We start from the raw sequence: 15383 nt of genomic DNA on the forward strand, positions 1-15383 counted from the left end.
GCTTTTCTCTTCGTGTTCCGGTGAAGAAATTCATTGAGAATGCAGCGTCTCTGGGGAGGAGGATTTGGGAGCAGCGCAGCCCGGGCGGCCGTGGGCACACGTGGCCCCCACATTGCAGGCGGTAGATCGAGCACGTTGACGTCATCCTAGAACGTTCTGTCAGGCCGAGCTGGCCGGGAGAGCCGACCCGTTGGCTCTTCAGGTTCATTGTTCTTCCTGCGAGCACGTGTTGGGCACCGAGTGAGCGAGCGGGCAGAGCGTTGGGCTCTCGGCAGGAAGGGGAAGACACTAGCCTTCGTGGGCTTTCTCAGTGATCTGGGGAGAGGGGGCTGCGGGGCAGATGCTCCTGATCTGGGCCTCGGCGCTCCGCCGTCCCTCGTGCCGCAGGGGCAGCGGGTTCTCCTGGAGGCACGAGGTTCCGGCTCCGGCCCCGGCCCTGCCCAGGATGGGTGACGGAGCACGAGACCTGTTTGTGGTGGAATTCAGCCCGCGCCTGGCCGCCCCTCTCCATGGTCTTGGTTCCCTTCCACACCGTTCTGGAAGAACTCCCACAGCAACCGGGCCGGCCCGGGCTGTTTGCACCTGTAAACCCCGCAGCCGTTCCCAAGGCAGAGAGTAGCTGGGTCGTATTTATTTAGGAACAGCCGAACCTTGCTGCTCAGTAAAGAGTGGAGAGAGGGTTCCTGAGAGGAAGGTAGCCAGCCCCAGCCCGGAACCCGCCTCGCGCTGGGCCTTGCTTGCTGGGCCAGGCTGGTGGGGGGGGTGCCCGCTCTGCTGGCAGGTACGGTGGGGACAGCGGGGCCGCGGGAGGGGCCGTGGGAGGCCGCCGGATGGAGCACCTTCCTCGTTGACTCAGGGAAGCCGACCTCGGTGCTGGAGTCAGGGATGAGCAGGAAACGAACGGAAAAGTCATTTCTTAGAGTGAGAGCTCCCGGTAGCTTGGAGCTGATTACGGAGGATTCGAGAGCGTCTGCGTGGAGCAGGGGGCGGCGAGAGCGGGTGGGAAGCCCGAGCCCAAGGCCTCAGGAAGTCTCCTTTCCGCCGGGCTCCTCTGTCCCCGTGTCCTCACGGCCCCTCCTCAGAACGCGCACCCCGGGAACGAGGCCACCTTGGTCCCCCTGCTGTGCGCATCATGGGAGTGTCCTCCTGGCCTGGTAGGGGCAGTTCGGGGCACCTGGGGATGCCTCGCAGCTGTGTGTACCCCCCCATGGGGTGCGGGGGGCCTTGTGGCTGTGTTTCCTGGAGGGCCCCCCAAGTCCTGCCTTTAACGAGAAAGCCATCCCCCAAGCCATCCCCCAACTCTTGCCCCTCTCCCCTACACACCCCTCGCAGGGGATGGGGACATGGATGGTGGTCAGGAGTCTGCAGGGGGGGGGGCGGGGGTGGGTGGGTGCGTGGGGGGGTTGGGGAGGTGTGTGCAGATCTGTTGGGGGGGTAAAGGACAGAGATACCATCTTAGAAACCGTCTAGAAGAGCTGTGGGGCGACGGCGCCCACCCCAGGACACGGGCTGGCTGGGTGCGGGGGCAATTTCCCAAGGCTGTGGCCGCGGTGGGGGGAGGGGGTCCTGCCTCCCCCAGGTGGCAGGTGTTGGTCCAATTTGGAAAGTGCTGGGTGGAAGGAAGCCAGCCCCCCACAGGGACGGGCTCTCGCATTTACTATGCTAATGCGCCGGAGGCATCTAAGGCCTGCATCTAGTTTATGTAACCACAGAGCCTCGACAGGGGAGGAGAGAGCCCCGTGGGGAACCCACTTTGGGGGATGCAGGTCCCCCCGGCCTGGCCCGGCCCGTTGCTCCCCTCCCCCGCTGGGTGTGGACAGTGCTGGTGCCTAGACGCAGCCTCGGTGAGCACTGGGGGGTTGGCTGCCGCCTTCTCCCACGGCTTGGCCTCACCCCACCTCTGCGCCTGGCCTCTGAGCTGGCTCCTGACTAACACGGGCCTCACTGGAGCCAATTGGTGCTGCCAGGTTTTTGGTTTCAAACGCTCCCCTGCTTGGGCCAGAATGCTTGGATTTTTAGGCATGGGGCGGGGGTGGGGAACGGATGGACACTGAGCCAAACTGCCGGGGAAGCACCGAGGGTCAGAGCTGTGCTCAGCCGTGAGGACGACGACAGAGCTCTGGGCGCCTGCAGGAAAGGGGGGGGGGCGGCCCATGGCCAGCCCGAAGCCTGGCCTACCCCAGATTCCCACCAGTGGACCTGTCTGTGGGGCCCTCCTGGGCTGGCTTGCCCTGTGGCGTGCCCCGTCCCACGTGTATTAAAGGGGTTTCTTCTTTGTATCTTCTTTGTCGTGTCTGAATTCAATACAATGAACACATATTATGTTTATATTCAAGAAAACCAGTGAGGAATATTTTTTTCAAAATCAGGGAAGAGATTTGAATGGATAACCCCCCCAAATTCTCCGTGATTGCCATTGTCCTAGCTCAAGGATTGTTAGCTGTTGGTGGGCTTTCAGGTTTACAGGGCCTGTCTGTGTTCCCTGGGGGCCCTGAACCCATCGCCACAGATCCGGTGGGTCGCAACAACAGAAGTGTGTTCCTGTGACATTCTAGAGCTGGAGTCTGAGATCCAGGTGTGGGCCCGCACCCCCCCCCCCCCCCCCCCCCGTCCTAAGGCTCCAGGAAAGGATCATTGCCTGGCCTCTTGCTTCTGGGGGCTGCATCCAGCCTTCAAAGGTGGGGGCATCAGGTTTCTGCTCTGCCCTCCCGTCCGTTTCTCTGTAGACCTCTCTCTGTTGTCTTTCTCCTGCATGAGACGAAGGCACCCAACTGCACCGCGGCTCCCCCTCCTAACCCAGGCTAATCAGGACCCTCTGTTGGGTCCTGCAAAGACTCTCCAGATAAAGTCCCATTTGCAGAGATTAGGGTGTGTGACATCTTTGGGGGCCAATTTTGAGCTCGTGGGACCTCCCTGGGCTAAGACACTGTCCGCACATTCCCTCGGCAGGCAGGCCACTTTTGGGGCTGTCCTCCAGGCTCTGCTTGGAGGGGGTGGGAATGGGGAGGTGGTCCCTGTTTGGTGTCCCCTGCTACCAAGGAGACACCCTTGCTACATAGGAGACTGCACCTGAGGTCCTGTCCCGGGCAGGAGGGGACGGAACTTTGTCCCCACCATCCAGCCGATGTGCGTGGACAGCACCCCCCAACTCTGACCAGGTGCTGGTCCCCCCCACCCCGAGTTTGCCAGGTGAGCAGCACCCACTCCCCAGTCCAGGGGAAGAGTAGGAAACAGCTGAGCCCCCCCCCCCCTGCCTTGGGGGGCCCCTCCCAGAGAAGTGCTGAGTCTGGGGAACTGCGCTGTGGAGCCAGGCTCCCTCCCCGGGGACCGCTGGGGACTCACTGACTCATGAGTAACTGGGACCTTCCAGGAAGTCTCCTTCGGGCCATCTCCCCACCCCCACCAGCTTGGGCGGGGACAAGCCTGTGGCCTGTGTCACCGGGCAGCCCCAGGGACAACTCCACGGGGCTCGTTGGGGCAGGTGCTCTGGAGCCCTCCCTGGCCGCCTGCCTCCTCGGGGCCCAGCAGGGAGAGGGGTCGAGCCCGGCCGCAAGGGAAGGCGAGGCCGCGACGGGGCTTTTCTCAAACGCTTCGGCCAGAGGAAACGTCGCCTCGCGGGCCGGGGAAAATGAAAGACTTTGGAAGTCGCCAGGAATTTGACTGCGAGCTGGTTTCCAAGAGGCTAAGTTAAGCTTCTCCAAGTGGATATTAAAAAGGAGCAGCAGGCCTGGCGGAGGGGCTGGAGGGGGTGGAGAGAAGGCCGGAAGCCGCCCGCTGCACCCTGCGCCTCCGGAGCCTGCCCGCGCGCGCACAAAGCCCAGACGGGCCGGCCGGACCGGGGCTGCCGGAGCCTCACGGCCGCCCCCCTGTCCCGCCTCCTGTCCCGCGCGGCCTCCGGCCCTTCTCCCTCCCGATCCACAGAGACAATGCTACCTCAGTTTGGGGCACAAACATATGATCAGCACATGGAAATGTGGTAATTTGGATGCGTTCGTGATTGCAACAGATTGAAGAAATTAGACCAGACAAAGAGTGTTTTTGGAGGAGGAGGAGGAGGAGGCCGAAGGAGGGAGGGCGTCGGGGGTGAGAAGGGGAAGACGCCTCTGGCAAGGCGGGCGCCGGGACTCCCGCCTGCTGCTAAATAGATCCGTAGTCATGGAGAGAGACCGGATCACAGGTAGGCCCCCCGCAGCCCCCTCCCCTAACTCAGAGCTATATCGCTGCTTCGGGAAATCAGCCCCCGGGGGTCACTTTTATTCATTCGTGTGGACATACTTCTGTTCCTTTGGACTGTTCTGAGGCCGTGGGATGCGGTCTGCCCAGAGCGGCGCCCCACCAAGTCTGGCTCTCACTGAGGCTCTGCCTTCCTAACCCTCGCTGTTCCGCTCGGTCCCCAGCTCGGTCCCCAGCTCGGTCCCCAGCCGGCCGCTTCTGCTGCTCCAGGCGCTGTAAATGCCCAGACCGGTGGCGGCTCCAGGAAAGGGCGGGGGGTTGGGGGCGGGCGGCCTGCTGGGGTCTGGGCTGATGGCATGTGGGCCCTGGCTGGTTGCTTTACCCACTGTGTGGGCTGGGTTTCAGCTGCCAGCCAAAGTCCGTCTGCAAGGCCGCCTGGGTCTCCTCCCTGAAACAGCATTTTGGTGCCTTCCCAGGAGCCGATAGCAGGGGTGGAGCTCCCGGTGCTCAGAGATGTGCAAACGTGTGTGCGCGTGTGTATGCCCACGCACAGCACACACAGCTGGTCCCATTCGCCCAGAGGCTTGGGTCATTAGCAGCAGCGAGTCCCCCTTGGAGTGGCTCTACTCAGATTCTGGAGCAGAATAACTGTTTAAAACATCTTGGTGTCACCTCAGGGCATGGAGTGAGGGCAGACGCTGGTCCTTGGGCTGGAGGGGCCTCGAGGGTCTGGACCCATCCCTGCTCTCCTGGGGCATCCAGCCTCTTCTAGATGAGCCATTCTCACTGGCGGCCCCCAAGGAGTGGGCACGGAGCCATCGGGGGCGGTGTGAGAGCCTATCTGAAGAAAAAGGAGGCTGCTCTGGCTTGAGTCATCCCGGTTCGATGGCCCCCTGTCCTGGGTCAGGGTCCCCAGCCCCTCAGCCGGCGATGGCACACGCTGTGACTCGGTCAGTGTCTGACATGAGTCGGTTCCCCTTCATTACTGCGCCCGCTGCCTGCTGTGGGCCCCCGTGAGGGTCCTGGGTCCCCTGGGGAGGTCTGGGCTCTCCTTGGGCTTCAGCTAGTCTGTGCTGACCCTGGTGAGCCTCAGGATGTCACCCCACAGATGCCGTAGCCCTCGTCTGTTGCTTGCCACTGTGTGTGTTAGGAGCTCCCCAAGAGGCCAGAGGGAAGGGTGGCCCGTCCTGAGGCTCCTTCTGTATGCTGAGCAGATCCTGATGGGAAGAGAGCTGCTGAGTGGCCATGTGTGTGTGCGTGTGTGTGTGTGTGCGTGTGTGTGCGCGCGCGCGCGCGTGTGTGTGCACGTGTGTGTGCACGTGTGTGTGTGCGTGTGTGCGCGCGCGCGTGTGTGTGTGTGCACGTGTGTGTGTGTGTGCGTGTGCGCGTGTGTGTGTGTGTGTGTGTGTGTGCGTGTGTGCATTTGTGCCACTGGGACCGCCACAGGATGTGGGGCAGCCATAGAGACCCGCGGGAGGCAAGGTGTGGACTCAGCGACACGGGCCAGCTGGTTCAGGGCTGTGGAGCCTGAGTTCCCTGTGCAGAGGGACATTCACCGGGTCCCTGTGCGGCTCGGGAGGATGGCCGCTTCACCAGCCTGGCTCACAGGGCCCCGGTGGCCGTGGGTCCAGCCTTCACTTCCCAGTTGACCAAGGCATGGCCCTGACGGGTGACCCAGGGAAGCGGAGAGCCAGGACACACAGTGGGGGAGGGGACCCTTGGGAAGTGACAGCCCTCTTGGAACCTTCTGGGCTAGCCCGACCCCAGCAGCTTTTCATGAGCTGAACCAAACTGCCTTGGAAAACGGTCAGCTCTGCGCCTTCACAGCCACACTAGGCACCACTGCCCTCGGCTGGACTGCCCGTGAGGGATGGAAAGAGGACTTTCTCTCAGGACGTGCCTGAGGAGGAATGGGGACTCTCGGTGAAATTCTCGTAGGGATGCGTTGTCGCTGAAAATTGCTTATTTCTTTCCAAGCTTTGTTGATGATGGAAAGCCTCAAGTCCTTAACCTACATGTTCCTCAGAACTGCTCAGACCTTGGCCGTGGTCTTTGATTGTAACTTGGCTCTTAAGCAGCCCCCCACCCCGCCCCGGGAAATGCGTTCCATCCTGTCCCTCTGTGGCCCGGGGCCTCAGTTTCCTAGTCTCAAATGTAAAGGGGTTGGACCGGTATGACCCCAGGCAGCACCCCACAGCCAGTGGGCCTCTGAGCCTGCTCTGTGGGGTTCCCGGAGGCTCCTTCCTTCTCCCCTTGTCTTGCTGTAAGGCGCTGTGACTACTTTATTTGTCCCCGCCTGTGCAGCGGGCAGAGGCGGGGCTGGGGGCCACGATGTCCCACCTGGCCCAGCACACCGCCCCCCCCCCCCCCGACCGCTTCCAGACAGGCCTTCCATTGCCCAGGCCTCACTGGGCTGGTATTTGAGATGCAAGTGGCCGGTTCTCAGTCACTGCCCAGTGCTGTCCAGGAGGAGCTGGTGGGGCGGGGAAGGCAGGTGCAGGCAGCCGCAGGACCCTTCCATCTGCTCGCTCCTTCTCTTGGCAGCACTGGGCTCCTGCCAGGTTTGTGAGTCTGGGATCTGGGTTCCTCCTGGTCAGTGGGGTAGCCCCGGCCCTCTTGGAGCCTGCCCCTCCCCCCACCACCCCGGGAAGATGCCAGAGGGCTTGTCAGCAGGGCAGGGATGAGTCATGGAGCAGCGACCGGCCGCTGAGACACAGAAGGCCGCTCCTTCCAGCCAAGGGTCGGGTTTTTTTCCTTGTTCTGGACCGGCTCTGTGGCTTTTACAAATTAAGCAGTTTTATCTCATTCCAAGCGCTTGTATTTCAGCAGGGAGAGAATCTCCAAGAAGGGAACTTTCCACTGGGGAGCTGTAACTTAGCTCAGCTGGGTCTCAGGGAGGGTGGGAACAGGCCTCATGGGTGAGTTGCAGGCAGGGAATGTGGAAGGCTCCTGATCCGCCAAGGACGTCGGTGGGGGTCCCGGGAGGGCTGCTCTGTCACTGGAGCGCTGGTCCTTGGTTGGGCGTCTGCCCGGCACAGAGAGGCACAGCACGCTCATCTAGGAGGTGGGGGTCTGCTCTTCTCGGGGGTGTCCGCTGTCATGAGGAGAGCAGGAGGCTGGACACCCCTCACCTGTCCCTCCCCCAGGTACTTGTCACCCTGGTCCTGGACAGACACTGCAGGTCTCAAGCTGCCTGGCCCCGCTGTGTCCTCTCCAGGTTTATTTCCCTCATCTCCAAGATGAGAAGTGTGGCCAGCAGCTTTCCTGGGCCCCTTCCTCTTCTGGCTCTGACCTGCAAGGGACTTGGCCCCCGGAGGAGTTTCTCAGGGCTGCTGAAAGCAAGTACCACAGACCGAGTGGCCGGAAACAGCAGCCACGGACTCTCCCACAGTTCTGGGGGCTGGAAGTACAAGTTCAAGGTGTCGGCAGGGCTCGTTCCTTCTGGACGCCGTGAAGGAGCTGCTGCTCTGTACCCCTCTCCTGGCTTCTGGGAATTGCTGCGCTCCCCGGTGGTCCTTGGCCTGTAGGACATCATGCAGTCTCTGCCTGTTGTCACAGAGCCTTCTGTGTCCCCAAGCTCTCCTGCTGCTCTCTTTTGAGGACACTCATCCCTGGACTTGGGTCCCTGCATAATCCTAGGTGATCGAATCTCCAGATCCTAAACTTAATTATACCAGCAAGACCCTATTTCCAAATGGGACAATGTTCAGGGGTTCCAAGTGAGCATGTGTTTTTTGGGGGGAGGGGTCACCATTCAGCCCACTCTGATCCTGAGGTGCCCTGGATCCACGGAAGACTCCATGTCCCAGATTCCTTGTCGTTCCCCCTCTGGACATTTTGGTGTGGCCGCTAGCCTTTGCCACTGTGTCATGTGCACCTGGTGGGGTGTGGAGGGCTCAGGCTTGTTGGAATTCCAAGAGCCGGCCAGGAGACGGCCTTGCTTCCTCCCTGGAGCTCCCTGGTCCTGCCTGCCGGGGCCCCAGGATCTCCGGAACTCTGTGCTGGACTCTGAACTCTTTTTAAAGATTGGGGCAAAATATATGCATAACGCACAAACTGCTGTTTTAACAATTTGGGGGCCTACAGCCCAGTGGCATTTAATGAGATGCACAGACTTGGGCCACCATCCATCCGTCTGCAGAACTTCACCTTCCAGAGTGAAACTCTGCTCTCACGGAACATCAGCTTTCCGTTCTCCCTTCCCTCTGCTCTTGGCCACCACCACCCTACTCTCCGTGTCCGTGAGCTTGACTTGATTCCAGGTGCCTCATAGACATGGAATCGTGCACTATTTGTCCATCTGTGCCTGGCTTATTTCACTTAGTATCATCTCTTCGAGGTTGTGGTGTTGTAGCAGGTGTCAGTTTCCTTCCTAGTGTAAGACAGAATGAGGTTCACTGGATGGATGGACCACATTGCACTTCGTCTTTTGCGTCGTCTTTTATCTTTGGCTAGACCTTTACATTGTTTCCACTTTGGGGCTGTTGTGACAGTTACTGCTGTGAACAGGGGTGTGCAGATATCCGCTCCAGGCTCTGCTTTCAGACATACTGGATCCACACGCAGACACGGCGTTGCTGGATCATGTGGGAATTCTATGTTTAATTTTGGTGGGAAGCTCCGTACGGCTTGCCCCGTGGCTGCACCACTTCCCATTGCCACCAGCAGGGCACCAGGGTTCCAAATCCCCCACCCCCTCTGCGACATTGCTATTTTATTGACTTGTTTATTACTTTGGGTAATAGCCATCCTCATGAATGGCAAGTGGTATCTCCCTGTGGGTTTGACGTGCGCTTCCCTAACTGCTTAGAGACGGTGAGCGCCCTTTCCGGGGCTTGTTGGCGTCTGTGTGTCTTTGGAGAACTGTTTCTTTGAGTCCTTTGTTAAGTTTTTAATAGGGTCATTTGTTTGTTGTTGTTGTTGGTCATAGGAGTTCTTTATATATCTTGCATATTAATCCCTTACCTGATACTCGATTTGCAAGTATTTTCTCCCATCCTGTCAATTACCTTCTCATGCCGTTGATGGCGTTCTTTGATGTGTAGAAGTTTTTAAGTTTGATGAAATCCCATTTTTTTCTTCATCCTTTTGTTGTCAGTGCTTGTGGTATCATACCCATTGTCACAAAGCTTTTCTCCTGGGACTTTTCCTAAGAGTTGTATAATTTTGGCTCTGGCATTGAGACCTTTGATCTGTTTTGAATTAATTTCTGTATATGGTGTGAGGTAAGGCTCCTGATTCACTCCTTTTCTTTTCTCACACCCAGGCTGGCTCCTCTTGGTGGCAGGGAGTGGGGAAACCCGGGGCTGGGCCAGGCCTTGAATCCCTCCCCGCCCCAGGCTGGCCATCAGAGCCTCAGCTCTGGCCTGGAACATGGCTGGACATGGGCTACGTCCCGGGGCAGCCCAAGCCCGGCCCTTCTGGGCTGACAGGGGAGGCCAGCCTGGGGTGTTCTGGGTTCCACCGGTATGGATGTTTCTGTAATTCTCTGTGGTTCCCCTGCCCAGCCTGCATGTGACACTGGCTGTCTGTGTGGCAGGGTGTGGGGCTCAGTGTCCATTGGTCTGTCCCCATGCTCCTCAGGAAGCCTGTCCACCCACATCCTCTCATGTGGCCTCTGCCATCCGAACTTACGCCTCCTGCTCAGAGCTGGTCACCCCTCTTGTCTTCCCTTCCAGCCCGACAGAAACTTCCATCCTGAGGCTGCTGTTCAAACCCCTTTGCCCGAAGGCCCTCCAGCACCAGGCACGCCTTCACCAGCCACACACGGATTCCGCTGACAGGGTTGGCTGTAGATTCAGCTCCTTTTGGGGCTGGGCATGTGACCGGGCAAAGGGCAGGGTGGGACCCGACCGAGAAACAGGGGAGATTTCCTCCTAACAAGTGGCCTGAGCTTGGAGAAGTGTCTTGGCCACAGCTTGAACTCTGGACAGATAGCGACTCGGATTTCAGGATTTCAGCTCGCAGTGGACAACACTTCTGCCTTTAGACCTTTCAGATCCTCCTTCCTTTTTTTCTTTTTTTCCCCTTGAACAAATGAGGAAACTCTGACTTGAGCAAAGCTGAGTAAACAAACCAACACACCCCTAGGAAATTAGCAAAGAGGCACCAGCTCTGAAACTACATGCTTCGGGGTTGGGTGGGTCTGTGGGAGCAGCTGGGTGCGGCGGGCCGCGGGCCGCGGGGTGCGGGTGGCGGGAACCCGCGCCCTGTGCTTCCCGCCTGCTCTCCTGCCCCCTCCCGCCAACAATCTGTGCGGTAGCTTCTGCTTGGAGTTCCCCTCCTGTCACCCCTAGTGGGGGTCCCGCTTGCAGTGCCATGAAGCCCTGTTCATACCAGCCCACTTTTTGAATATTTCTTGAGGTCCCGCGATGTGCAGGTGCTTGCCTAGGTTCTCGGCCTCTGGGAGCGAGGAGGTTACTGCCCTTGCTCTCGTGGGACTCTGTCTGAACCAGATGCCAAGCAGCTAGCCAGTGAGCCCACCGACAGATGATTCTAGACAAAGGCTGTGTGTGTGTGTGTGTGTGTGTGTGTGTGTGTGTGTGTGTTGGGGGATTAGTGGAGGCCCCTCGTGAGGAGGTGACACTGAGCTGAAATTGGTGTGACCAGAAGGACTCCACCAGGCCAGCGTTCAGAGGAAGAGCTTCCAGGCAAAGACAACAGAAAATGCAAAGACCCTGAGGTTGGGTCATCAAGGTGAGGGGAGGGGCCGGGTCAGATGGTGCCGGGGAGGCCTGTGGGGTGCCCCGTGGAAGGAGCTACGGGCCCTGGATGCCCGGTGGCTGCTATGTCCCCTGCGGCGGGCTGGGAGCGGAAGCCGGGAGGCCTGGCGGGGGAGAGCTGGTCTTCACGGTGGGAGAGGGAGGGCTTCCGATTCCTGGGGGGACCCGGGTGGCTGATGAGGCTTCAGATGCCCTGACCCCACTGCCCAGCCCTGCCCCAGCGGCCGCTGACTTGAGTAGGGAGGCTTGTGCTGTCTCCGCTAGGAGGACGCCAGCTGTGGCCTGGTGTCTGCTTGCGGGGAGGCTAGGCCGCCTGAGTCCTGGGAAGGTGACCCCGCGCGGCAGCAGGTGTGGGAGGGGCGGCGGGCTCCTTCCCGTCCCGCCAGCTCCCGTGTCCCTGGGCAGAGTTATTGGGAGCCCCCGCTTGGCGCCACGTGCCCGCTGGGGACCAGCACCCCTCCTGCTGGCAGGGACTGAGCAGCTGTCTCTCCAGCTCACCTGGCAAGGGCTTGGGAGGGGATGGAGACTCAAGAGCTGCTCACACAGGACGGTGGACAGTGGGTGCCTGTGTGTCCTTGGTCCACACGGGGAACATTTCGGTCAAGCCCTGCTTGCTACTTTGTGTGCCCCGGGACCATCCACGGGCTGCCTGAGCAGGGGCGGCACAGGCATGGTGGGTGAGTGCAGGAGGCTCTCCCAGGCCCAAGACCTCCCCTTCCCGGGGCTTCGCTTTGGGCCCGCGCCCCTCTCTGGCCCTGCTGCTCCTGCAGTGCACACGGGTGGCCCCCCGCCATCCGCCTGGCTGGCCTGCCAGGGGCCATGGGGCCCTTTCCAGGTGGCATTTCTGTTCAAAGATGCAGGGCTCTGGGCTGTGGGGCTGGGGGAGATGGCCCAGGATGTCATTATCTGGTAGGAAGCCAGGTACGGCTTTCAGATGGTGGACATCTGCACGTTGCCAAGCTCCAGGATCCTCGTTCAGCGAGCGTGTCCTGATCCCTATGGCACCATGTCCGAGGGAGAGGATGGGGCTGGGGGGCGACCGTGGACCGGGGGCTTGGGCTGTGCCTCTGTGCTGTGTGTTGAAGGTTCAGGGGGTAGGGGGGATACTCCAGGGAACGCCCCATAGTGTCCCCCTCACCCCCGCCCCAGCTCGCACCTCTCTGGGGAGGAGTGGACAGTGGGGCCTGGGTTCTGGAAACGTGCATTGTCTGGGCATGGGTGCCCCCATGACTGCAGTGAGGGGCCGGGCGGGGCCTGGGGAGGGAGGAGGCTGCAAACCTGGGGAGGAGCCGGACTGGGCTGCCGAAAGCCTTTCCCCCAGAAGGTGGCGGTGCAGGCCCTCCAGCGCCAGCCCCTGCCGGGTCTCTGTGCTCACCCGATTTGTGGGACGAGGCTACCCCTGCCTTCATTCCTCTTCCCGGGGCTGCTCTCCGCGGGTGGAGAGAATGCGAATCACGGGGAGGCCGGGGAGGCTCCGGTGTGGGAACCAGGACCCCCGCGGAGAAAGAGACCCGCCGAGGCCTTGGACTTTGAGGTCTTCCTGCTTCGGGGGGGAGGGGCTCTGGCCACATCCTTCTTCCCTGTTTGTGGTTGAGACGGCTCAGTCTCTTCTAAATTTTTCCAACTTTTGACTGCGAAAGATTTCAAACACACAGAAAAGATGAAAGAATTCTAGCACCCCCTGTGTGCACCCGCGGGATGCTGTAATGCAAATCAACCGTGTCCCCAAAAACCCATGCGATTTGGGGGCTCCACGTCGGAGTAAGTTGCTGATATCCGCACACATGACCCTTCAGACACCTCAGCTTGTGTCTCCCTAGCTAGACTCCAGTATTGGTTGAAGTTTCTGTTTCTCTCTTGGAGGTAAAACGGATGCATCGCGAAACGCCCAGAAGTTCGGTGGACCCCTCTGAGATTGGACCGAGACGTCCACCGTGCGTCCGAACTGCTTTCGGACTGCGGGGCGTCACCATCCACGCTCTTTGCCAGTCTGTCTCTACCTCCACCTGCCTAAGGGCTGCCAAAATTCTGGCTTTTTCCACTATCGATTAATTTTGCCAGTTTGTGTGTTGTTTTCCATCTATCTATGTTTTTGCCGTGGTTTGTCCCATGATTGCTACGTGGTGTTCATTTCATGTTTCCCGTGTGAGGCTCTTATAAATAAAGCTGTGATGAGCATTCCTTTTTTTTTCTTTTTTTAAATATTTAAAAAAAAATTTTAAGTTATCTCTACCCCTAGCGTGGGACTCGAACTCACCACCCTGAGATCAGACGTTGCATGCTCCACCGACTGAGCCCGCTGGGCGCCCCTTCTCTGAGCGATCTTATACAATTTGTGGGGGGTGGGCGGGGGGAGGGACATAAGCTTCCATTTGTCTTGTCTAAATACCAAGTAGAATTATTGGACCAGGGGCGCCGGTGGCTCAGTCATTAAGCGTCTGCCTTCAGCTCAGGTCACGATCCCAGGGTCCTGGAATCGAGCCCCGTCTTGGGCTCCCTGCTCAGCAGGAAGCCTGCTTCTCCCTCTCTCACTTCCCCTGCTTGTGTTCCCCCTCTCTCTGTCTCTTTCTGTCAAATAAATAAAAATCTACAAAAAAAAAAAAAAGAATTATTGGACCAAAGGGTGGGTTGGTATGAGTTTAGTTTTACAGGAAACTGCCAGATCTTTTCCTAAGGTGGCTTTTACATGTCTCCCTGTCAGAGTTCCCATGGCTCCACATCCCTGCCAGCATTTGGTGCTGTCACTCTACGACTCCGTCCTTTGGGGGGGGCGTGGGCGTGTTGTGGTGTTTCTTTAGGGCTGCAGTTTGCATTTTCTTGACAACTAGTGCCAGAGAGCACGTTTTCGTGTGCTTACAGGGGACTCATCCATTTTCTCTTTGTGAAGTGCCTTTTCAAATCTGTTGCCTATTTTATTTATTTTTATTTTTTAATTTTTATTTATTTGACAGAGAGAGAGAGATCACAAGTAGGCAGAGAGGCAGGCAGAGAGAGCAGGGGAAGCAGGCTCCCTGCTGAGCAAAGAGCATGATGCGGGACTCGATCCCAGGACCCTGGGATCATGACCTGAGCCGAAGGCAGAGGCTTAACCCACCGAGCCACCCAGGTACCCCTTGCCAATTTTAAAAGTGGTTGTGTGGGGGCATCTGGCTGGCTCGGTCGGTTAAGCATCTGCCTTCAGATCAGGTCATGATCTTGGGGTCCTAGGATTGAGTCCCGCATGGGGCTCCCTGCTCAGTGGGGAGCCTGCTTCTCCCTCTGCCAGATGCTCTCTCTTTCTCCACCCCCCAGGGGGCAATTAAATACATAAAAGCTTTAAAAATATATTAAAAGCGCATTGCTTGACTTTTATTCTTTCTGGATACTGGTCTTTTGTCAGATATGTGTATTATAAATATGTTTTTCCTGCTCTGTGCCTTGAATATTCATTTCTTAAAGATCTCTTCTGATGAGCAAAAGTTTATAATTTTAATTTTGATGTAATCTAATGTAACAAATTTCTTTCTTTGTGGTTATGGCTTTTTGTGTTCTTTATAAGAAGGCCTTGCCAGCTCCCAAGTGGCAAAGGTATTTTCGGTGTTTTCTTCTAGAAGCTTTATGTTATAGCTTTTATATTTGGTTTAGAAATTATCTTTTGTGTGTGGTGTGAGGTAGGGGGTTAAGGTTCATTATGTTGGGTTTTGCTAGCTGGTTTATTTTTTCAGTATGGATACCCGGTTGTTCTAGCACCATTTTTAAAAAGACATTGGAGTACCTTGGTGCCTTTGTTGAAAATCAATTGACTTTGTACACGTGGTTCTATTTCTGGAGTCTATCCTATTGTATTGATATTCTGTCTATGCTTTGGCCAAGACCACTGTGTCTTGATTAATATGGCTTTATAATAAGCCTTGAGATAAGCCCTCCTAGTATATCCAAACCACTGCTTTCGATGTTCTTATTAAATTTTTATTTTTTATTTTATTTTTTTTAAAGATTTTATTTATTTATTTGACAGAGAGAGATCACAAGTAGGCAGAGAGGCAGGCAGAGAGAGAGAGGAGGAAGCAGGCTCCCTGCTGAGCAGAGAGCCCGATGTGGGACTCGATCCCAGGACCCTGAGATCATGACCCAAGTCAAAGGCAGCGGCCTAACCCAGGCCCTAACCCTGAGCCACCCAGGCACCCTTTTAAAAGATTTTATTTTTAAGTAATCTCTACCCCCAACGTGGGACTTGAACTCACGACCTAGATATCAAAAGTTGCACACTCTACTGACTGAGTCTGCCCAGTGCCCGTAGATGTTCTCAGTCTATTAAATTTCCTTATAAATTTTAGAATTAGTCAATATCTATTAAAAAATGCTGTGTGAATTTTGAGGTTGCATTGAATCTATAGGTCAATTTAGAGAGAATTGATATTTTAATGACACCAGCTCTTCTAATCTTATAAACGTGGTATGTCTCCATTTTTATTATTTATTTATTTTGTAAACCAACATATAATGTAT

General features: G+C 57.4%; 1 protein-coding gene across 6 annotated transcripts in view; it reads left to right on the plus strand.

Moving 5' to 3' along the window:
* Positions 1-15383, plus strand: part of SEPTIN9 (septin 9) — a 143701-nt gene that overhangs the window by 19310 nt on the left and 109008 nt on the right. Inside the window, exon 1 of one of the 6 annotated variants that reach the window (XM_082705372.1) lies at positions 3333-4177. The exons of 4 other annotated variants lie outside the window; for them this stretch is intronic. In XM_082705372.1, coding sequence (XP_082561498.1) covers positions 4156-4177 — 22 coding nt within the window. In that variant the 5' untranslated portion in view covers positions 3333-4155. Of the gene's footprint in view, positions 1-3332; positions 4178-10288; positions 10870-15383 lie in introns of those variants that run through there. One more of the 6 variants, XM_082705376.1, reaches the window with a different exon arrangement.

Source organism: Mustela nivalis (assembly GCF_964662115.1).
Source record: "Mustela nivalis genome assembly, chromosome: 17".
Taxonomy (NCBI): Eukaryota; Metazoa; Chordata; class Mammalia; order Carnivora; family Mustelidae; genus Mustela; species Mustela nivalis.